The sequence below is a fragment of the Lentinula edodes genome (genome assembly GCF_021015755.1).
Source record: "Lentinula edodes strain Le(Bin) 0899 ss11 chromosome Unknown C8R40scaffold_55, whole genome shotgun sequence".
In the NCBI taxonomy this organism is placed as follows: domain Eukaryota; kingdom Fungi; phylum Basidiomycota; class Agaricomycetes; order Agaricales; family Omphalotaceae; genus Lentinula; species Lentinula edodes.
In genome coordinates this window covers 175763-198184 of record NW_025764361.1, presented here as the reverse complement: position 1 = coordinate 198184, position 22422 = coordinate 175763, and the positions used below count along the sequence as shown (strand labels likewise).

Here is a 22422-nt window from a genome sequence, read left to right as displayed (position 1 = left end):
GTTACTCTTTACTGCTTCTAAAAATTATGACAAACCTGAAGCGGGGAAGACCTGACAGTGTTGCCGATATTGGTAGACCTAACAAATTATCAAGATTGAATGCAAACCCTCCAATTGTTATCGTAAGTGCTTGCATCTATAATTGCTGTTCCTCTTACTGAGCATTTGTTCCTCTAAGATCAACAATGATATATTCCAGCAAACAATGGAGCAAAAACGGATCCCGTACGGGATCCAATTCGAACTCGCCCGTACCCTAGCAAGCAACCCGGATTCCATGTCTAAGTTCCAGAATTTAATATCGAATTTACCACAAGACCAGATACCTACGCATTCATACTTGTTTTCTCAAATATTTTCGGTCAGCAGCTTGCGCAATCTTTCGACACATGAAGTGGCTTCCACTGTGAGACAGCTTCAAGAACTCTAGTTGTGTATCTTGCTTAACCGTGAAACTCGATTAGGCTCCATGGGAAGAATTAGATAAGGAAGAAGAAGCGTTTGCCAAGGATCCGCTCTATGCAGGCATTGGAAACAACGAGGAATACCCCGGCTGGTGGGCTGGAAATATCATTTTTGTAGGAAAGCTTGAAGAAACTGGTGAGAAAATCGTGCTCGAGAAAGCTACTTTGGGTCCATCGAATAAAATTCAGCGTCGATTTGGCTCGGCTTGTATCCTTCGCGTCAAAATCCCGTCGAAACGTTTTTACGCAAAGCAGAATGACCTAGTGTTGTTTTTCAAGCGTCCCGTCGTCATCTGGAACCATGTCTTCCGTGCCTTTTTCGCAAAGGACAATACTGTTTTCCTCTTCAAAACGAACGAGATCCTTCTTGATGAACAAATCAGTTTGAATCCCTCGCCCCATACTGACGATGGGCTATCACTGTACGAGTTCATCAAGTGGCTCAATCCATTAGAATATAATAGCCATCAGGTCATCTCACAACTTCTTCATAATTTTGTTGTCACTGACAGCACTTATTATAGAAACTATGCAAGTGGGCTTCACGCTTAGCTCTTGGTCTTTCGAGCTCCATCCCAGGACCGCGCTTAAAGCAAGAGGAGATCACGTATGAATCAGATATAAGTATGTCTTTGCTCGAGCTTGTTGTGATATATTCCTTAATATTCACTCTATTTAGTTCTAGACGCATCAGATCCCAGCTCGAATATGACAGATGGATGTGGGATTTCAAGTCTTGCTTTGCACAAGGTGATTCACGAAACCTATCGAGAAAGACTTCAATTATCAGAAGTATCGACGGCCATCCAGTTTCGCTTGGCTGGTGCAAAGGTATGAACGCGTTTCGTCATTTCTTCTGCATAATCTAATTCCAATGTCGCAGGGTATGGTTCTTTTGGCCAATCATGATAAAGTTGAAGATCTTCAAGTCGTACTCCGGTCCTCTCAGATCAAGATCTGCTATTCCTCTGTTCTATTAGACCCATCGCACTTAACGATGGATATCTTGAGATTTTCTCACACCAAGACTCCCGCAAAACTCTCAGAAGAAGTTATCAAGAATTTGCACCATAACGGTGTTCCCGCATCGGTATTTATTGGATTACTTCAACAGCGTCTTCAACAGGTTGTCGATGGTCTCACCGCCTGGGAAGGTCCCGACGCCATGCCTAAACTGTGGAAAGCTGTCGAGGCTGCCGAGGGCGTAATTGGTGCACGGAAAGCCAGGGTGTCGCCCACCGACAGCCGAGTAAGAGGCTATGGAAGTTACGAGGACGATGAGGACGATGAGGAGGGTATAAAACATGAAACCAGCTCACAACCCTGGTGGGCGGATCCTTTCTCCGGATGCCCATCGTCTATTGCTGAAACCGTCATGGAACTATTGGATTCGGGATTTACACCTCTGAACTCACCGTATTTGAGGGACAAGTTGAAGCAATGCGTCAAGACTAAAATCAAGACTGCTGCTGCAAAATTCAATTATGTTCTTACGCAGAGTTGTAGTGCATTTGCTGTCCCAGGTGCGTGTGGTTCCCAACACTGTATCGACTCATGTGGATGTGGTGAGCGTTAATACTAAGAAAATGACTTGATTGTTAGATCCTTTCGATGTGCTGGGCCCTGACCAGATTTATTTCAAGAACTCTCGAAGGGAATTTGTCAACAAGGATGGCATTAAGACTGATATTATTCTTGGGGAGGTGTTGGTATGTGTAATCTCATTTGATTTCGAAAATGTGAGTATAAAATGTTTACAGATAACACGGAATCCGTGTAAAGTACCAACCGATGTCCGCAAGGTATGTTATCTGCACACTTAGAGCCTAGCTCTGTCATGATTAAACTTCCACCCCAGGTCACTGCGGTGCAGCACCCAGCTCTTGCAGATATGGTTAATGTGGTTGTCTGCTCTATTCAAGGGCATCGTCGACTGATTGATTACTGCGGAGGTGGTGATTTTGACGGGGATAGACTTCTTGTTATCTGGGATGAATCATTCGTCAAGCCTTTCACTAATGCTGACGAAAAGTATTCCAAGGCCCCTCCGGGTATAGAGAGCTGTTTTGCAATGGACAAGGAAGTAGTTGCCCAGTTTTGTAGTGACATGCACAAAATGGGTGATCAAGTTGAAGGTGGGCTACAGGATCACTTGCTTTCATCTCTTAGAGATCCATGTTATGTGGGCGATTATTCTCGGTTCCATGAGAATGCCGTTTATGAGTATGGCTATGCCCATTGGAGGTCAATTAATCTCGCCTACAAGTGAGTCGAAGGATTTTCCCCCGAAATTGCCGTAGCACTTTCATCTGGATATCACTGACGAGATCACTGATAGATTTTGTCTTGTATTGGATTCAGCAAAAACAGGATATCGGATCAAGTCAGAAACATACCTTTCTGATCGCAAGTTATACTCGCATCCCCTAGGACCTTCATACAAAATCACAGAGAAGAAAGCATCGATAAGCAGCAACGATCTCCCTCTACAACGTGGGGAAGATCTTCCCAAGTTCATCATGGATAGTCTTCACATCGAAGCAGCAAAGCAGCGTGACTACTGGTTGATTGAAGTAGACAATCGTTTCAGCAACGCTCCTTTGAACCTCCGTCCAGACCCAGATCTCGTCTTCCCTTGGCAGAATTTTTGCAATGAGGCTAGGGAACGAAGCGAGAAAGCTATAGTCGGCGATCTCAACGACATCTCCAATCATGTCGAGGCGATGTACAAGCAACGAGTAGAGACATATGTCAACCCCGCTTCAGGTTCCTTCACCTCGCAACCTATTACGGTTCGACAGGATAAGATTCGCGACTTGTCGCAGCGTTTTATTTCGTTTCCTGGTCCACGGAACCTGAAGACATTGATGGAACCGACCGCAGTAGCAAGATTGCGTGCTAGCTATGCTTATATTTATGCTATCCGTCGTGGAGGACCTGCCGCTCAATTTCCCTTCGATCGTGCGTTTCGTGAGCTCTGCACGATAAAGGCGCAGGCGGTTGGTGGTTATAAAGTTTGTTTACAGTCGATGAATGACTACCGAAAATAGGAAGATGTAGGAAAAGTTGTATATTAAAAACAATATATCGTGTTTAGACCTGGTGTAGACTAAACCGTACCACTAGGACTACATCCGCAGAAAGGAGTACATAAGATCATATGCAGATTTGAACCATACATTACGCCAAGATGAACCCAGGATTTGATATGTGCGCATCGCGACCAGTTTCTTTGCGACTTCAAAATCTGAGTAGCCTGCTTCTGCTTCTTTAATTAGTAGCCCCATAATAAGGAGCGGGTGCCGGTTGGGATGGGGCAGCTTGAGGATAAGGCTGGTATGCTCCGTTTCCGATGTCTAAGGCGTATTCAATGAGCGTGATACAAGAATACTTGTAAAATGAACGCACAGTGATAGCCCCCTCGTCCGTAGCGCTCCTCTGCCTGCATTCTCTTGTAAATGAGCCAAAAGGCGTGAATGTGCCCAGGAAGATACCCAAGACTGGACAACTAGTCTTCAGATTTTTAGGGAGCTAGAGAGTATTAACAAACGTACAGAGTGAGACAAATGTTGATAAGCAGGTCACAACTGCAGCCTGTGATGAAGGCTGCCGCAGCTGGCGGAAAGACAATAGCAACCTGAGGAATGCATGCTCAGTAATTGATCAAAGATATTGTTCTTCCTCTCACCAAGATGAGGACAACGTCTGAAGCTTTAACCATGATGAGTTGAAATGAATTTACAGAAGTTGTTGTGTAGTATGTAGCAGTGATGGGTGTAGAAGAGAAAGGTGTTCTCAGACGTCATCGTCAATTGGGCTGGACCAGCGCCTACGGATAAGCGCCAAACGCTGCCAAACGTCTTCCATGTCATCGTCTTTGACAAGTTCAGCTTCTCGAAGTTCGGGATTTGGCGGTTTCTCCAAGTCGGCTCTGAGGCTGAACGGCATTCCCTCTATGAGGCTGTCGGCTTTAAGCAAGTAGCGAACGTTAGAGGGAGGGGATTACCAGAAGTTACCCTAGGCCTAATTTTTAATGCTCGTTTTTTCCTCACAGAAGAATCGCCCAAGATGTCCTCATAAGTAGCTATGGGCCCGAAGTTGCGGAGATCTCACTGATATTTCCGAAAATCGCCATTGCGAGGTTCCAACTTCTCGATTCTCGAATGACCTGCTGGCAATCATCTCCGGATCCAATGCAGTTCTTAAATGCGATTCGAGAGTGCTTAAGTAGAAAGGCATCAACTAACACCTAACAACACTGCTCGGACATTCGACCATATTGAGCTGTTCCTCCGCGTCTGTATACTGATGGCTTTTATTGGTCTACGGCTATCATCCCTAAGCTTGGGCCTGAACTTCTATCTTTTCTCACTTCTTCATCTCCAATGTTCCCTGCCCTACAGCCCCTACTTCTTCATCTTTGCATCTAGGTCGCTTTCTTTATTGCATGGACCACCAGACCGGTTTCCCTTCTTCCTTTCTTCCTGGTCAAGTCATGTATACATATGCAAATCACTCAACGCTATTTCAAGGGCCGATAACCTGGGAACTTGCAACAGATGATTTTTGATGGTGATCCCTCTAAAAATTGGATACAAAGTCGATACATTCTCTCGGAGCAACTCCCCGACTTCCTTCTGCTGAACTTCCTCGTGTCAAGCTCGTGCTCAGCCCCTCCGCAGTGAGTATTCACTGGCACTATTGGCTGTGGAGGTTGGAACATGCTCCCATATGCCCTCAAGATAGTCTGGTTTTCACTATCGCTGTCTGGTGTGTAACAAGTTATAGAGCCTGCGTACAAGTGTTTACGAACAATGCCGTAGGATTACTATCATGTTGGGCTGTACTGAGCGCATTCGCTGTCGCCGTCCGCTCGCATTGGCTCGCATTACTATATTGCATTGGGTGCACTATATTACAGGGAATATTTTGCTTAGGTGCGTAACATTCTACTCGCGAACCCTTCAGAGCCTGATAAATCACCAGGTTTAATTTGGAGGATGGATCCCTCCCTCATGCCTCGCTCTTTTTGCATTGGTAATAGGGCATTATCTTGCATCCCATCTTCCCTTCACAGATCTTTCTCTCGTTTTCCTAGCTCAAACGCTCCTTAGCGGACTCGCTTCCTTCATGTTAACCGGTGTCTCTGCGACATTTTCGATGATAACCAGTCTGGCCGTCTTGAGACCAGGAGTTTGTGGTCTGGCTTCTTCAAAGTAAGACCTGAGCTTGCGAGGACATGCTCTGACCATTTGTGCTCATGCTCTCTACCACCTAGACCGTTCATCTGGCATCCAATATATACCCTTACCCTCATTGTATTTCCATTGTTAGCATCTGTTGCCCAGATAACGGCGGTCCTCAAGTTGGATGCTGTACAGCCCGTTGACGATTTTGCTTGTGACGCGACTGATCCTGAATGGTGCGTTGTCTTCAACACCACATTCATATATATCTCTCGACTTAACTATCACAATTGATTACGATTGTAGGGTGCGCTTCCTTTCGTATGCTGGCGTCCCCCTCGTTTTTTCTATACCATTTTCCTGTCTTGGGCTCATGGCACTTGTCCGAATGTCTCGCATCCAACAACGTACTGTTGGGCATTACTGCGATTCCCCCGACCACGGTGTCAATTCATTGAATCTCACTTCACTGCCACACAAACGAACTCGTCGCAAGGACATGAGGCAATTTCTTGGCCCTTCGAAATCACCAACGCCAATACCTACTCCTCGCGCAATATCTTCGCCGTCACCGTCCGACGCCTACGCTGCCTCTCCTGGACGAGCACCTATAAATCCTGGATTATCCAGTCCAGTACTTTCCGCCCGCCAATTCCATTTACCATTCTCTCCTTCACCGGTCAACGATGATCATGATCCGCTAGGGTCCTGTCATTCATCAACCCTCGAAAACCAGGACGACACTGGATCTTCTGTGTCTTCTGCCTTCCCGACGTTTGCCCCTCCCAGTAATTCCGGGACACCCAATCCACGAGAGTCTCCTGGACATGACTTTGTCGGTTATCTGGCTGGATTTAATCCAGAATATCATTTCCAAAGCTCTCACCCTGCTCAGGCACAAGCGCGATACTCACCTACTACGGGATGGAATTGGAATGACCATGACGACGATGTTAGTTCGATAGATTGGACACAATGCGATACTCGGAACGAAACTAATTTGAATTACGTCGATGCTGAACTGGACTATGTGAGGTCGCATGGGAAGAATCAGTATGAATTTAGGAAGGAGGCAGGGGATCTAGAAGTTGCTGATGAACGCAGGACCGGGGCGAAAAATAGTCCCAGTATCTATACCCCCCAACACCTGCAAGAAGATCCTTCGACAATGTTTAGCGGTGGGCTCATATCCCGGTTTCCACCATTCATTCTTTCAACTGACCAGCCCAATCCGCTCTTGCAGGTAGAAGACCCATCTTCACAATCTCTCCACTAGCCCGGAATTCAGCACTCGAGGATGCAAGTAAGATTCGACCCGCGCTGTGGCGTATTGTTATATTTCAACTGTAAGATTTCTCTCTTGTTTTCAATTTAACAGTGGGTCTTGAGCATCTGGTTTGTCAGCTCATTTACTTTGACTTTGGTTCTTGCTTGTATCTCTACTTTGGTTGACGTTACTTCACGACGCACACGACCTACACCCTTCGGGACGCAACATGTGGCACTATTACTCGCGGCTTGGGGCCCTGTTGTCATTTTTGGTGATAGTTCCGATTCAAATTATCTTTCGACTTTTCTCATGGCTTCTGCTGTGTATAGGATTTATACCCTCTACTCGGCGAAATCTTTTTTGGAAACGACCAGTCTGGAATTTATGATTCCCCTACGATGATGAGATGGGCTGTGTTATAAGTGCGAAGGCTATTGCTATGATATCCCTACCTCATCGTTGTATAGATCTCTGAGCTTATATCCAGTTCCTATCCAATCCCAAATTCCATTGAATATTGAAACTTGAAGCTTGAAGCCTCTTTGGCTCGGCCGATGAATTACACCACGTGCTGCTCACGTTGGACGCCCCGAAAGTAGCTGAGCCCAAGTATAGCTTTACTACTGACTTACTGAGTCTTACTCTGTTTTTTTCTCCCTATCTCTTTTACCTCCTTGTTATCTGTCGCTATGTCCGCTACGACAATGCCAAGTAGCAGTGCACTTTCGCCTGGATCCTCATTGATGTCTGTATCACCGCCTTTATTACCGTTAAATTCGTCGAATTCGCCCGACAAATATCGTGGCGCTGTTGTTGAAGTAAGTTCTTTGTCACTAATATGCTGCACGCAATTGATCTGGGCCTCTTTTTTGTAATCTCCATTTGTGGATTTCTTGGTACCGATATAAATCGTGCACCATTATGTCCTTTTGCCGAATCTTGCATACTTTGACATCTATGCTCACGATCAGGACCTCCAACTCTCGCCTGCTTTTGCTCTACCCTTCACGGAACCAGTGTCGCGAGTCATCGAGCTCGCGTATGATCGAGATTTTTCACATATACCGTGAGTGTTCTTCAAACAGTCCTTCATATACTTATTACCTGACGATCACGTTGAAGGGTTTTAAACAAGGATCGGAGGCCATTAGGTTACGTGGAGGTGTCGAAGCTGAAGCAACTTTGGGAATCTGGCCAGGCAAAACCTGTATGTCTAGTGGTTATCATCCTTCCAAACATACATTGTGGTTTTTCTCACGATGTGGAATGTTTGATTCGCTATAGAGCGACAAAGTTTCGCAGTACATGATCAAGTTCAAACGAACAAGCTCAGAACCATATACGCTGATCACTCCGCTAACGTCGCTGAATGAGCTAGAGCAGTTTCTACAGACAAATATCTTTGCGCTTGGTATGTGGTTTCATCGGAGCAGTCGTGGTTATTTGTTGACTGAATTTTTACAGTGACTGATTTCCAACGCAAATTCGTCATTGGCGTCGCTACAATGCACGATCTCGAGCAATTTGTTAATCGTCGTGGATTCTGATCGCCTTTGCCGCTTTGCCTTTCCCCCATCGTGGGGCTTTCCATAACGATTCTAAATATTCAACTGATAGGATGTATATTATATGGGATCTATTGCGAGATACTGAGAAGGGTGATTTTTGAGAGCTTTGTATGAGCAGGTATGAGCACCAGAAGCTCAAGAATTTGTCGACAAGTGACAAAAGGCTTAAGCTTGTGAAAGAAACAAGACCAAAGACCACACAGATCTCACACATTCGTATAATGTATTAATACAAAGTTTGTTCTGAGTGGCTATCTGCTGTGGACCCGGGACCGCTAGGACATCGTCAACCTTTGTAATTTTCTCCAGAATTCTCCTCTTTCTTCGTATATCTCGTCTTCGTCCATCCAAAATCTTGCCAGCTCCGTGGTCCTCCCAGGCTCTACAAACGGCTTCGAGATAAATTCAACCACCACTGCAGAGTCATCGACTATAACGATGGCCTCCATATCGCTTTCTTATGCCGACCGTGCAAAGAATGCACAAAATATTCGATCTCCGATAGAGAATACGGTCCTCGCAATCTCAGTGTCGATACCGGAATCAACATCGACCTCATCATCTTTTTCATCCAATGCCAGCAGCAGAAGTAGCACCAGCAGCAACCCTGGCAGTAGTACAGTGATATCTTCGAGCAGTACCGACGTAGATGCTGATATAACCGCGCCCACAACTTCAAATTCATCGGTCATCGTCGAGTCAGATGGCGAGTGTAACGGCGGTCAGCAGGAGCAGAAGAAGCGAAGGGAAAGGGAAGAAGAGGTGTCACGGATAACAACACGGAAGCCTTCGGTCAACGTTTGGGAACAGAGAATGAATAGAGGTTCTGTATCATCTGCATTCACGCTAATCTCTTCATCGTCGAAAACATCGACAACAAATAGCGCTTTCATCAAGAAAGATAACGATCCATCTATTGCCAAGGTGCGACCAACGTCCAATAACTGGTCCGCTCGACCAACTCCTGCGTCACCGTCTCGGCCAGTGTCATTGGACTTGCGGAACTCAAATGCTTGGCCAGAGGTCGGCGTCGGTCTGTCCTCTCCGAGCAAAGATAAAGGCAAAGGCAAATTGAGTAACGAAGAGGTATCAGTCGTTCAAGGTGAGTATTTCATTTTCCTTAGGCTCCTCACTTTATCCGTTCTTGTTCAGCAAAACTACCACCTTCTACTCGAATGAATTTTCTATTCGTCTCGAACACTAACTATTCTGTCCATGTGTTCCAGAAAACGAAAATACGGAAAACGCGAGCTTGAGTTCTTCTAAATCGATTAGGGCTAAATCCAAATCAAGGTGGGTTCCGATACCTGCTGAAGAACTGCAAGCTGCTGCGGATGCAGCGTCTACTACCCGCCGGCAAGCTAAAACCCAAACGAATATCAAAAGCGCTATGAACAGTGTATCTCGTTCTCGTTCTCGAAATCAGTCACAATCTCGTGACCTGTCCCAGCTAATGTCGTTGACACGAGGTACAGGAATATCCGACAGGAAGTCAATTTCGCGGAGTGGCACCACATCCAACCCCACTAGTAGTATACACAGTAGTGCGGGGAGTGCGCACGGAAGTCCTGCATTCCCGAGAGAGATCGGACTTCCTCCTCAAGAAACGGAAGAGTCCAGGAGCACAGCCCATACGATGTCTTCGTCACCATCAAACTCGAAAGCTGAGCGCACACCGTCTGCCTCCACTTATACTGTCCCACCATTTGTGTCGTCGACATTACCTTCGGTTTTTCCTGTTCAAATTCAGCAACAGCAACAACAGGCCAAATTCATTGCGAGTCAGAATCTTCAAACTGGAGAAGCCTCGCCTCACGAACTGCCTGTTGGCGTACAACCTGTGTATTTTTCCAATGGACATTATCCTTCTGACCCTATTAAATCACCGTCTGTTTCATCTTTGTCAATGTATTCTCCCTCCACGGAGCAGAATTTACCTCAATCTCTGGCCCCGCTCACTTCCCATTCGTCAAATTTAACATCGAGTTTGTCGACATCCTATACCTCTACATATCCCTTTCATGGATTTCCGAGTATCGCTCGCTCGAACGCTCAAATGTACTGGCCGGTTCCTACTGGGAGTGGTCATCAGACACCGAACTACGGCCGTCAGGTTCATTCGTCCATGATCTATCCGGTCGAATATAGACCTGCATCGCCAATTAATGGGCCGACGCACTATCCCACTCATTTCGCGGAATCTCATCTTTCGAACCCATCTGCCTATGTACCGATATCGGCACCGGTAAGCATAGAGGTTATCCAACCAATACCAACGAGAGTCGTGTTTGGGAACTTTGATGGATGTGATACGAATATGAATATAGGCAGTGCGTCTTTTACGCCCCGATCTTCATTCTATGTCGGTGCGGGGTCGAGGGAGACGAGGTCATCAAGCCTCAAGAAAAGAAGTGCACAAAGGGGCAAAAAGCGTGCAATTCCACAACGAAGTGCGGGTGTGACAATGCTAAACGCCGACGCAGAAGTTGTCGACTTGATGGAGAGGTTTACTTCAGCTAAGAACGGAAGAGGAACGAGTGGTAGATGGAGCTTTGGACGATTCGGTAACGGGGAGCAAGACCTCAACGAAGACGAAAAGGAATGCGCCCAAACGTACAACCACAGTCAACAATCCAATAATTCAGATCTTCATCTGGTCACCCCTCCACGGCCCTCATTACCTCCTGCGTATGTACCTGTTGGTGCTGTACCAGTTTCAGCTCCAGCACCAGTTCCACCGATACCGTTATCCACTTTGGCTTCCTTAGCGCCGATACACACTAATTTCCCACACCCAATACCCCCGCATCCCAGTTTAACACATTTAGGTCCTTTTAGTGCTGAAACTGGACCGTCGACATCACCCACGCTTCTTATGAATGGCCCAGGTGATGCCAGAGGAGGGAGAAGTCCTGAAGACGGAGGATTTAAGCCTGGGGCTTTCAGTCCGCATGGACTCAATAATGGAAGCGAGTGGGTAGTACGAGATTTTGGGTATGGTTTCGGACGAGAACGTAAGGCGAATGGCATGGGGGTCAAAGAGTCGTTTGCCGTAGACCAGTATTTCAGTGGGCCCAATCACTCTTATCACGGGACCGGTCACGGTCGTAGACGAGGGTCGTACTCATACAACAATCCATATGCAGGGTACGGTGGCGACCGAGGGGGTTATTCTCCACGGCGGGGCGGCCGAGGCTACGGTCGTGGATTTCGTGGATCCAGACGAGGACCAGTCCACGGTTTGTATGGGTACGATACAGATCGAGGGAGGGAAAACTATGCGTCCTCACCGAGTGAATTTCGACCTGGAACTTATGTGCATCCTTCGTCTCAGCATCATCAAACGCCTTTTGTTCTCACTCCTCCCCCGCAGTTCCAGCCACTGCCGCTTCCTCCTACTGATCATGGGCTTCATACGTATATTCCTCTCCCGAGGGGGTACGACAGTTCTTTCCAACCTGCATCGCCACCTGTATCAGATTCAGATAGTTCGTTCAGAGCCCCGATGCCGGCGCCTATATCTCGATTATCCGTTGCGCTAGACCCAACGGTATATTATTTGCTAGGACAGTTGGAGTACTATCTGAGCCCACAGAATCTGGCACAAGACTTCTTTTTGAGGCAACAGGCATGTTCTCAGCATCTTTTTTTCGTTGTTACAACCACTTATTTGTTGTCAGATGGACTCTCATGGTTGGGTGCCCATTCCATTAATTGCCTCCTTCAACCGCGTCCGTCAAATTACGAACGATGAATCCTTCGTTCGCGACGTCTTGAACATGTCAAGCGTCGTCGAAGTACAAGGGGACATGGTTCGTATGAAGGAAGGGGAATGGGAGCGATTTGTTCTTCCCGATGCGCAGACCAGCCGCGTCGATTCTATACACGAATTTCCGTTAACACCCTCTTCCGGTGATTCCACGTCCAAGGTGAGGAGCTTCGTCGAAGAGGCGGTCATGCGCCATGTTCGAAGTGACAACGGAGACCCTGAATCAGAAGCAGATGAAATTGATGAGGAAGAAGAGGAAGAGGAAGAGGAAGAGGAAGTCGTCTTCGTTATGGGGTATGATCCAGTGTGAGATTAATGTTTGGTACTGTTATTCTCGAATCTGCTTCCTCTGGATAATGTGCTTATTCTCCAATGACTTGTCCTTTGTTTATTACATGCATCATATTGGCTAGTTTTCCTCCTCTCCCCATACATCATGGTTTACTTACTTATCATTTATGCTGTTCACTGTAATTGTTGCTTCCTCCATGTACATGTGTACTTGTCATTTGCATGACAGTTTCCGGGCTCGCATTCATCCCATCTTTGCTGTACAATTTTTTTCTGTTACTACTTGCTATGGTAACCTTTCCATTCCTCCCATCATTACCACCTACTCTCTTGATATTCACATTCAAGCCCTATCGACCTACACCTTCATCTCCTATGTTTGCACTCCCCACATTACGAATCTGCTTGAGTAGACACTTTTTAGTGTTGGAACTATATAGTATTACTACTCAATCCTTACCTGTCGCCGTAATTATGCGGTAAGTACTGTATATGTACAAGAAACCGTTCTTGTTGCTGGCAACTTATTGCAGATGTCCATCGTCCCAGATTTGTGGATGGAAACTGATGAACTAATAGGGGGCCCCTCCTTACTGATCGGGTCAAGCGTTAGCAGAGCAGCCTGGAAATATCGAATTCTCAATATCCAGGATGTGCGTCTTGGAGACTCAATCAGTCCGCCAGCTATGCGTACCTTGGTGAGGTGGGTGGAGACAGACAGAACGCAAGCAGTAAAAAGCATTACCTTCTTGAAGTCCGGTACCAGGCCAGGAGCCGTTTTGAATCTTGAATATGATGATACAACGATGAGATTGTCGTTTCTGGTCTTGTTGGTTATTGGCTTCAGTACTGTAGTCACCTGCAGTCACCCTCGACATTCGGTATCAGTGTGAATGCCATGACTGACACAGCAACATGTCGATCCATGTCAGTACAAGTTAGTTTACCGAAATGCTGACACACCGGGATCCAAGAATCTATGTAGACATCCGAGCTCATCCAAGTCGCCTCGTGTCGCTGGGGACTAGAAAACACTGGAGGACAAGACAAATCTCACTGCTACGATCGTTTAGTTATATAGATTACGGGACTGATACGAGAGGTAATCTTGAAGGTATAGTCTGCGGAGTCCCCGAAGTTCCCGGGAGATTAAGGAAGAGTTAAGTATACATTAAAAAAAGAAACTCACACCGTATTCCGATTGTTCCTTCAACTTCAACAGGAGTGGGCAAACTGATATCCTTTGAATCATTTGGATCTTTCTGCTGGTTCCGATTCTTAATGGGACCTTGTCAGTTTACTTTTCCAACAGCAATTGAGATCAGTTTTCTGCCTTAATTTGGTCACCGTTGTCAGAAGCAACGGAGAAGAACATGGAAGACCTGGGAAGAGCCGGGAGATTTGTGCAGGTGCGGGTGACATGTTATTTCATTTACTGTACTGAAGGATCAAAGCAAAGTGGCGTATCTTCCGTGAAGCGGAGCGCAGGGTCGTCAAGTTGTTTCAGCCTTTCATAACGTGTGACCTTTAGCCGATCAATGCGTCAATTGGTGCTAAGGTACTTATTTACCTACTTAAATGTCTGTGTTTATCTATAGAAAAAACATTTTCTGAGACACCCACCTCCATATTCTACATCTTACAGCCTATCCCTACATTCTCTAAATGCGCGCCGCCAGAATTGATCCAGAGGCTGCGTGGCCACCACCAATTTCACCAGACGAAAACGACGACGACAGGAATGTCAGGCTTGAGCAGGAGAGAGAGGCCAAACGGGTCAGCGACGCCATCGACCTCGCTTTAAATGTTGAAAGAGAAAACAAGAAGAAAACTATCCACGGTGCAAAAATTCTGCTTCTCGGTCCGTCTCAACATATTTCTAGTTTCTTTGTTAACGTCCGTACAGGTCAAGCCGAATCCGGGAAGTCAACGATCTTGAAGAACATGCAGGTGCGTTCTGGTCTTTGCCAGTTAGCATCTTGCTGAGGGACTTATTCTAGCTTCATTTTTCTCCAAGTGTATTTCACGCTGAGGTATACCATCATCTATCGTTTGCCAGAGCTCCTGCGAACCTGACAACTTTTTTAGGCTGAATTATGGCGTCCAGTCATCCATCTTAATCTCGTTCGCTCAGTCAACTTTATACTGAACTTGCTCTCTCCACGATCTTCTGGTTCCACCTCTCCGACCTCCACTTTACCCCTTGATGATAGCGTGCGCCGCTTAATCTTCAGTCTTGCTCCTCTCAAATCCGTTGAAACATCGCTGACGCAACGCATATCTGGATCAACAAACACGGTGAACCACGATCACAAATCAACCAATATCGACACGCCCTATGCTCATTACAATCCTGCCAAAGCTCCTGAAATAGCTGTACGATCAGGTGCAGGTTGGAAAGGCCTACTCAAATTCCGCCGCCAACCCGGTGTTTTATCCTCGCCCGAGGACATACAGAATCGTAGGATCATCAATGCATGTGTAGACGACATTATCACGCTTTGGAAAAATCCTATTGTCCAGGAGAAGCTGCGGCAAGAGGAAATCTCACTCAAGGACCAACCTGGCTTGTACGCACTTCTCCTTCTTTTTCTGACGCCACCTTCATTTACTCATCTTGATTTTGTATTTAAGTTTCCTTGAAGACGTTCAACGCATATCCGCAGAAGAATATCTTCCAACCCCAGGTGCGTTAAGCGTATTCAGATATTTGTCTTCAGCGCGAAATTCATGAAAAACCTAGATGATGTTTTACGAGCCCGAGTCAGCACAATAGGTCCAGAAGAACATCGTATACCGATGGAAAGCAGTACGTCAGGAACTTGCTTTTTTGCTACAATATGAAATCAAGAGATGTTAAGAATTCATCCCAGGTTTTGAGAACGGTAACGGCAAAGACTGGATTGTATATGATGTTGGAGGTGACAGGAGTCAAAGAGGTTCGTGATTTCCAATGATTTTCAATAATGCTTCGTCTGATCCGTCATTCAATGATTAGCTGCTTGGGCCCAGTTCTTTGACACAGTGACTGTAATAATTTTTCTTGCCCCAGTCTCTGGTTTGTCCTCGATCATCCTCGACCCACACCTGTTAGCTTGACATAATTTCAAGCCTTTAACCAAGCTCTCGCCGAAGACGAGACTGTAAATCGGCTGGTGCGTTTCCTCTACTGCTTGTGAAATCTCATTAAATCATCTGGCAGGCCGACTCAATGAAACTATGGCGCATGATATGCAGCAATAAGTTGCTGGCCTCGGTTGATCTAATCCTTCTGCTCAACAAAATTGACATTCTCGACGCACAATTGAAGGCTGGCGTGCAGTTCAGCAAATATGTCACGTCGTATCGAGATAAGCCCAACGAAACCGAGGCCGTTTCGAAATGTATGTGTTTTCGAATTCCTTGTTGAGGCTACCTCCATGTAAGCTTCCTGCTGTAGATCTTCTGGACATGTTTACGGCCCTGCATAAGCAGCACTCCCCCACCAAAAGACGAAAGATGCATCCTCACCTGACTTGCGCTATAGTATGCTTCGTTTTGACGATGATGTTGTGGGAAATTCACGTGTTTTCTCCTAGGATACCACGGCAACCGCTACGGTCATCACTCACAGTACGCCGAGCTCAGTCCGAGCTTCAGAGCACAATTGTTCTGTTCACTGATGCTTTTTTTCCAGTTCAAGAACTCATCCTTATCAAGACGCTCTCTCAAACTAATATATTGTAATATTAACGAACGCTACGTAATTTAGGTGGGTGTAAATATCTCCCGAGGACTTGTTTTTTGCATGACAGTGATCGTTGGCATACCTGAATGCGACCATATGCTCCACATGTTAGCCGTAGATCTTTTGCACTCATGTGGATGCTGACCCCACTTTGTTGTACCGAGTCAAACATTCTTTCAGCTGTTGACGTGCTGTGTTTATCTAGCACACCACTTTCATTCACCTCGATGGAAACCATCTCGCCAACGCGTATGTTTACAAGATGATATTCATCTGTGTCCTAGCATGCCGCACAGGATCATAATACACTACATCCTACCCCACCTCAGTCATTCTATTCATATTCGCCTACAACAGTGGCTCAACTTTCGCTGTGCTTTTGGCCCACTCAACGTTCTCCGGAGAATTCGTGTACGGCGGCCTTGTCGGCCTCGATTCCAGTACAGAAGCTGGGCTAAATAGGGGTAGTATGGATCAACCTGCTTCATTGAATGTCCGGTTTTGGGGCCCAAGCTAGTTGCGTCGCAGACTGACTCAGGGGACTATAGCCGACTATACATCCTATACATTTTCAGCAGGGGGATGTTTCTTGGCGGCCGGGGGATCGAAGGGGGGTTGATAGAGTATAGGAAGTCCTTGAGATCTACCATGGCCCTATACTATAGTCTATTCTTCATCATCGAAATCCACACATTTGAGAGCACATTATAATTATCATAGATGCGTATTACACTATGTATACAAATGGATACCCAGGCGTACATAATAGCCGCATTACTTAGTTTTAAGCTTTTGGCAGAAGTTCGCTAATAAGTTGGAATCCGAATCATCACGATGAAATGTATCTTCTACGAAGTCGAGTTTTGTCTTCATCGCGCACAAGAACGAGTATACCTAGAGACATATTGCGCAAACAAAGTGGACGCTTGGATCATGGATACGATTCGCTACGTCAACCAATCATCCAAAACGTTTATTTAGCCCATCGAATATAAGAAAGATGATGGCGCTGCTTGGTATTGACCTCGCGACAGTGACACCGCACCCAGCGTACAATCCTCGAATACCTTGGGCTTTGTACATTTGGGCAAACGTGCCAAAAAACGAGGGCGGAGAATACCGATATGTCTGATTCAGGGCGCCGGATGATGGTCGGAGCTCCTCCGCGGTCTGCATGGCACTCTTCACAGTATCAGCTGGGAATAAAGCAAGGTTAAAAGCTGCTCCTGCACAGGCACCGGAGAATGCAGACTCCCAGGGACGAAGGTCTTGGCTACTTGCAGCACGCCGTGCGAGGAGGAGAGACGCGACGTACTCCTTGGTTGCAAACCACGCAGCCGTGCCCCCGGTCTCTCTAATGAGCGTGCCCGTGTGACCCAACCACAAGCCTGTGAATCCGGAACTGCGAAATGCTGACGCGAACACTGTAAATGGGCCTGGAAGAGAATGTGGAATGGACAATGATGGAGGTGATACCAGCATCTGAACTTGCATCTTGCATTTCACAAGTTCGATCGGTGTGCTGGAAAACAATATTAGATAAACAGGTATCAGGAGATCAACATAAGGAGGTTGTACAGCAGAAAGCTTGTTATGGCTCCAGATCCGGCAGCTGCGAGAGCTAGTTGGTGCAGAGGAAGCTTCTGCGAGTCGGGTTGGTGTGTTACACGTCTGATAAGGTTCTGAAGTTCTCTATATGACAGGAACAAAGAGGCATTTTCGACCATTGCGCCAGCAATTGGTGCGGGAAGACCCTGTGTAAGGCGTTTTGTCAATTTATATACTACCTAACTCAGTTGAAGACCATGCTCACTCGATATAGACCTGTTATACCTTCATTCTTCCATGTCTTCGTTAAACAGTCTATTGGGCCTGCGAATCGAGCAGACGAGTCTAACACCTGAGATTGTAACCGTACTTTTGTGAGGTCAAAAGGATGTTCAAACACTTTGGAGACCATTCCGGCGATCTATGCGGTGTGAATATGAAGTCCTGGAGACTTGGCATATTGGGCTTACACTTCCAAAGGTGATATCCTTTAGTACACGGACATGGCTTGGCATCGTAGCCAAAGTTTCGTTGGGAACATCCATAGTGGTATTACACAAAGCAGTTGGGTATAGGATAGGCTTTGAAGCTGTCAACAGAGCATTTTATATGAAGCAAAATCAGCAGTGATACAGGCTTACAGCCTGAATGAGAGCGGCTGTAAAGATCGGAGGAAAAAAAGCGATTGGTACTTTGATCGGACCGTGTTTTAAGCGCTCAAGAATTTTACCAGCGTCTAAGCAATCGCGTGATCCGGGATTTCGGACCAAGCTTGTTCCCGGGAGGTCCGATGGGAAAACCGGATCTTAACCTAATCGGTCCAAATCCGCTTATCTCTTCTTTCTTTTACTTCCATCTTGTCGCAGTATACGACGACGACGACAAATTTCACGGATCGCGACGGCATTATCCTCCCCTTTCTATTCTGATGTCTTCCTATGCCTCCCACCACTCTGGTCAATCTCAATCCTACGCCTCCTCTCCTTCTGGCCAATCATACCAATCGACAGTCACGGAAGACGAAGAAGATTGGGAGGACTATGTCAAAGGAGGATATCATCCGGTGCATATCGGTGATGCTTTCAGCGAAGGTCGATACGTGGTAGTGAGGAAGCTGGGTTGGGGACATTTTAGTACAGTCTGGCTGGCTTGGGATGGGAGGTCAGCCAAAGCTACCAGTTCAGGTTCTTGACCCTGACTGTTTGAACCAGGATGAAACGTCATGTAGCACTCAAAGTCGTCAAATCTGCGCCTCGATATACCGAGACTGCTTTGGACGAGATTAAACTTCTGCAACGCCTTATAACGAGCTCCACACCATCCTCAACTGCACAGACGGGAGCGCTTTCTCCCTCTCTCTTGCACCCCGGCCGCTCGCATGTGATTTCTTTCCTCGATCATTTCCGCCATCGTGGGCCCAACGGAACACATATCTGTATGGTCTTTGAAGTCTTGGGAGAGAATTTGCTGGGATTAATAAAAAGACACCAAAGTAAAGGCGTTCCGATGGGATTGGTGAAGCAAATAGGGAAGCAAATTCTCCTTGGCTTGGATTATATGCACCGCTGTTGCGGTGTCATCCATACAGACTTGAAACCTGAAAATGTGCTCATTGCTATCGACGATGTCGAGGGTATAATCCAGGCAGAGCTGGCCAAATCCAAGCTGGCTAATGCCTCTGCTACGGATTCTTCATCGAATCCGTCTCCGGCTCGGATGTCGGGAGTAGTTGGTGTCCCACCGTCAACTGGCAGAGGAGGAAATCAGACTCCTCGGTCCGAAAGTCTAATAATTACATCCTCGCAACCACTTCCTAGTCCATCCTCTTCTTTTGGAAGTACTGGCTTTTTATCGAGCCTAGCATCCGCGGGCGGGAATCTCCCCAAGTCAATATACTCATCCACGAGTGGTTCGACATCTTCGGGCCCTGTATTTGATAAGTTTTCCTTTGGTATGAGCAAGATAGATCCCGAGGGCCCGGGTCAGTCCACTGTTGAAGGCCGTTCGAATGCGGAAGAAATTGCTGAAGGCGTAGGAAATGTATCTTTGGATAAGTCGTCTACCCTAGATGACGCAGAAGACGTGTTGGAGTTTTCGACTCACAAGTCCAAAAAGGTCCTACCAAAAGTTTCCTTACTGACACAACAAGCTCCCTCTCATTCCTCAAATGCCTCCGACTTGCCTGCCCATTCGCATTCAAATTTGCCACCGGGAGCACAACCTCCTCCATTCAACGGAAGGGATATGCAGATCACAAAAGATGGGATGGGTCGTGTGCAGGACAGCGTCAGCGCTATGGCAGGAGAGATGGAGGTTGAAGAGAGGATTACGGTCAAGATTGCTGATTTGGGAAATGGTGAGATTGACCCCTATCCACTTATCTATTTTCACTTCCGAGGAGAGGCTTCGTCCTTGTTTGAAGGTGTTTCTTGCACCGTAATGCTGACGATCCTTGCTCTGCTCATATCAGCTACATGGACCGAACATCACTTCACCGACGACATTCAAACGCGTCAATACCGTGCCCCCGAGGTCATTCTAGGCGCAAAATGGGGAACCAGTGCTGATATGTGGAGCTTGGCGTGTGTGGTGAGTGTATACCAAGCTGATATGGGACCTGGAATGCAAATCCCGCCGTGGATCCTAACTGTCCATCTGTTTTTTTCTCTTCGTCCACATACTGAATTCCTTCATATTGTGCTGACTATCTCCTTTAATGGTCTAGTTATTCGAGCTTATAACAGGTGGAGACTATTTGTTTGATCCGGCAAGTGGTTCGAGGTATTCAAAGGTATACCTCGTTCTTTGATTGAGGAACAAACTTTTCACCCGGTAGTCCTCTATCCTTTTCTGATACCGTAGGACGACGATCATATCGCACAAATCATGGAGCTTATGGGTACTCTCCCGAGTTCTCTAACTATGGGTGGAAAATATTGTGGGGAGTTCTTCACGCGGAAAGGTAAATATCTTCACCCAACTGAGTGGGCTTAGTAATTTATCTTTTCATTTCCCCTCCCTTTCATTCCCGCTCTATCTCACTTAGGTGACCTCCGGCATATTTCAAAACTCCGCTTCTGGCCTCTTCACTCCGTTCTATCAGACAAGTATCTTTTCCCTGCTAGTGCGGCTTCGCATCTGTCAGGGTTCTTGAATCCGATGTTGGCTGGTAGCCCAGAGAAGAGGGCTGGGGCAAGAGATATGTTGATCTTTGGGTGTGGACTAGCTGGTATGTATCTTTTTCCTTTTGTAAATCGGAATCTTGTGTGGACCATCTATCACCACCCTACTTTCGTTCTGCTTCTGACCACATACAACTTGGCTTCACATGTTCAAATAGATAGTTCAACACCATCACAACCGTCAAACTTTTCAAACGATGACCAAGACGACTCGAACGAGCCGTACGAAATAACGCCTTCCGCCGCAACAGCAGTGACTGCAAACGCTTTGGGTCTCCCTTCATCATATTCACGTCGCTTGCCACCGTCGTCTGGCCAGTCCTACCATACTCATTCCAATAATTCTTCCCAGAGTTCTTCGCACTCAAATCCTTCACCGTCTCGTCAAAGCCATCACGGTTACCACCCACCTCCCTCAATCCCTTCCCTTACTGGGCCAGGTGCATCCTGGCTCGCGGGACTTGTCGTGCAAGGGGAAATTGATGTTCTGGAGCGGTTAGAGAGGATGCGGATCAAGAAGGCATCGGAAGAGAGGAGTCGGAGTCGTTCTACTGAAAAAGACACAGAAAGGGACAAGGGGAATCAGATAGAGAGAGGAAGGAATCCCCAATCTGTCACTAACTCAATGGTGAGTGGGGAAAAGATTAGAGGGAGGACAAAAACCCCTACACCTCCGAGTCCGCCTACATCGCCTTCGCCGTCTCGATTGAAAGCTCCAAAATTGGAGCATAGAGTATCAGACGCGACTGTGACGAACGACGATGACGTTGTCCCTGCACCTAGCGGACCAGAAGCTCAACTCACCCCATCGACCGTGTCGACGGCATCCACAAAAACCAAGAATTCGGTCACAGCACAAGAGCAGGCCGAGGTGGATGCTTTGAAACCTGTTGGGGAGTTTGAACCTGAGTCAGAGTCGAATGAATCTGGTGGTACAGAGCCGGATACCGGGGGGAAAGGCGAGGACGCTGCAATGGACTCTCCTGTTAAAACTACCCCTACATTGGGATCGGCTCCCTCTACAGGTGGCAAATTTCCTGTAAGCGCATGTCTTACAATTGTACCTTCTTCCTCTCTGATTTCTATACGTGCAGAAGACCACTCCAACATCCTCATCTACCAATATACCCAACCCCGCCAATGTATCACTTACCCTGAACTCAGCTCCCAAAGGAAATCAGGGCGGAAGAGGGGGGAAAGGAGGAGGAGGCAGCAAATCCAAACGTGGAGGCAAGGGAAGAGGCGCTACTTGAACAATTCAAAAAATTTAAACAGGACGGTTCGTTGTATTGTACTCTTGAGTGATTGGCTTTTGGCATGTGCTGCGCCGTAATGAGGGATGCGCTGAGATGAGGTGAATAGATCTCAATAGATGTTCCAACGGTATGAAATCATCGATATCGTGGTCGATGGACTG

At 46.7% G+C, this 22422-nt stretch overlaps 8 protein-coding genes across 8 annotated transcripts; 6 read left to right on the top strand and 2 right to left on the bottom strand.

Moving 5' to 3' along the window:
- Positions 1 to 26: 26 nt before the first annotated feature.
- Positions 27 to 3514, top strand: C8R40DRAFT_1176744 (RNA dependent RNA polymerase-domain-containing protein; the record flags this gene model as incomplete). The annotated part of the gene is made up of 10 exons (XM_046232561.1): positions 27 to 122; positions 179 to 406; positions 465 to 935; positions 989 to 1088; positions 1144 to 1295; positions 1348 to 1987; positions 2067 to 2173; positions 2225 to 2266; positions 2323 to 2729; positions 2803 to 3514. The coding sequence occupies 10 exons, from the start codon at positions 27 to 29 to the stop codon at positions 3512 to 3514; spliced, it is 2955 nt and encodes a 984-aa protein (XP_046080507.1).
- A 220-nt stretch (positions 3515 to 3734) lies between these two features.
- On the bottom strand, positions 3735 to 4185 carry C8R40DRAFT_1059464 (uncharacterized protein; the record flags this gene model as incomplete). Its single annotated transcript, XM_046225266.1, has 4 exons — positions 3735 to 3820; positions 3873 to 3964; positions 4019 to 4101; positions 4153 to 4185. The coding sequence occupies 4 exons, from the start codon at positions 4183 to 4185 to the stop codon at positions 3735 to 3737; spliced, it is 294 nt and encodes a 97-aa protein (XP_046080506.1).
- Positions 4186 to 5106: 921 nt separating this feature from the next.
- Positions 5107 to 7518, top strand: C8R40DRAFT_741876 (uncharacterized protein). Its single transcript, XM_046236069.1, has 9 exons — positions 5107 to 5234; positions 5288 to 5401; positions 5451 to 5501; positions 5563 to 5680; positions 5743 to 5886; positions 5957 to 6828; positions 6894 to 6996; positions 7055 to 7191; positions 7250 to 7518. Exons 1-9 carry the CDS (start codon positions 5186 to 5188, stop codon positions 7306 to 7308), a joined length of 1647 nt encoding a protein of 548 aa, XP_046080505.1. The 5' UTR covers positions 5107 to 5185; the 3' UTR covers positions 7309 to 7518.
- C8R40DRAFT_1130909 (uncharacterized protein) lies at positions 7374 to 8699 on the top strand. Its single transcript, XM_046229191.1, has 5 exons — positions 7374 to 7738; positions 7892 to 7986; positions 8043 to 8127; positions 8205 to 8331; positions 8385 to 8699. The coding sequence occupies exons 1-5, from the start codon at positions 7610 to 7612 to the stop codon at positions 8465 to 8467; spliced, it is 519 nt and encodes a 172-aa protein (XP_046080504.1). The 5' UTR covers positions 7374 to 7609; the 3' UTR covers positions 8468 to 8699.
- Positions 8700 to 11993: 3294 nt separating this feature from the next.
- On the top strand, positions 11994 to 12567 carry C8R40DRAFT_1059606 (uncharacterized protein; the record flags this gene model as incomplete). The annotated part of the gene is made up of 3 exons (XM_046225274.1): positions 11994 to 12140; positions 12169 to 12400; positions 12491 to 12567. 3 exons carry the CDS (start codon positions 11994 to 11996, stop codon positions 12565 to 12567), a joined length of 456 nt encoding a protein of 151 aa, XP_046080503.1.
- A 1545-nt stretch (positions 12568 to 14112) lies between these two features.
- Positions 14113 to 16471, top strand: C8R40DRAFT_741926 (guanine nucleotide binding protein, alpha subunit). Its single transcript, XM_046236071.1, has 13 exons — positions 14113 to 14409; positions 14455 to 14498; positions 14549 to 14581; positions 14637 to 15118; positions 15183 to 15235; positions 15292 to 15357; positions 15422 to 15487; positions 15547 to 15606; positions 15660 to 15703; positions 15751 to 15931; positions 15988 to 16073; positions 16127 to 16160; positions 16225 to 16471. Exons 1-13 carry the CDS (start codon positions 14214 to 14216, stop codon positions 16272 to 16274), a joined length of 1395 nt encoding a protein of 464 aa, XP_046080502.1. The 5' UTR covers positions 14113 to 14213; the 3' UTR covers positions 16275 to 16471.
- Positions 16472 to 16968: 497 nt separating this feature from the next.
- On the bottom strand, positions 16969 to 18519 carry C8R40DRAFT_1130885 (mitochondrial carrier domain-containing protein). The gene is made up of 4 exons (XM_046229190.1): positions 18294 to 18519; positions 18089 to 18244; positions 17854 to 18029; positions 16969 to 17797 (listed from the first exon to the last, which is right to left on the bottom strand). The coding sequence occupies exons 1-4, from the start codon at positions 18366 to 18368 to the stop codon at positions 17236 to 17238; spliced, it is 969 nt and encodes a 322-aa protein (XP_046080501.1). The 5' UTR covers positions 18369 to 18519; the 3' UTR covers positions 16969 to 17235.
- A 232-nt stretch (positions 18520 to 18751) lies between these two features.
- C8R40DRAFT_1216814 (kinase-like domain-containing protein) lies at positions 18752 to 22379 on the top strand (the record flags this gene model as incomplete). The annotated part of the gene is made up of 8 exons (XM_046233233.1): positions 18752 to 18984; positions 19035 to 20179; positions 20294 to 20412; positions 20549 to 20614; positions 20686 to 20785; positions 20870 to 21052; positions 21164 to 22044; positions 22100 to 22379. 8 exons carry the CDS (start codon positions 18752 to 18754, stop codon positions 22256 to 22258), a joined length of 2886 nt encoding a protein of 961 aa, XP_046080500.1. The 3' UTR covers positions 22259 to 22379.
- Between the last annotated feature and the right edge of the window lie 43 nt (positions 22380 to 22422).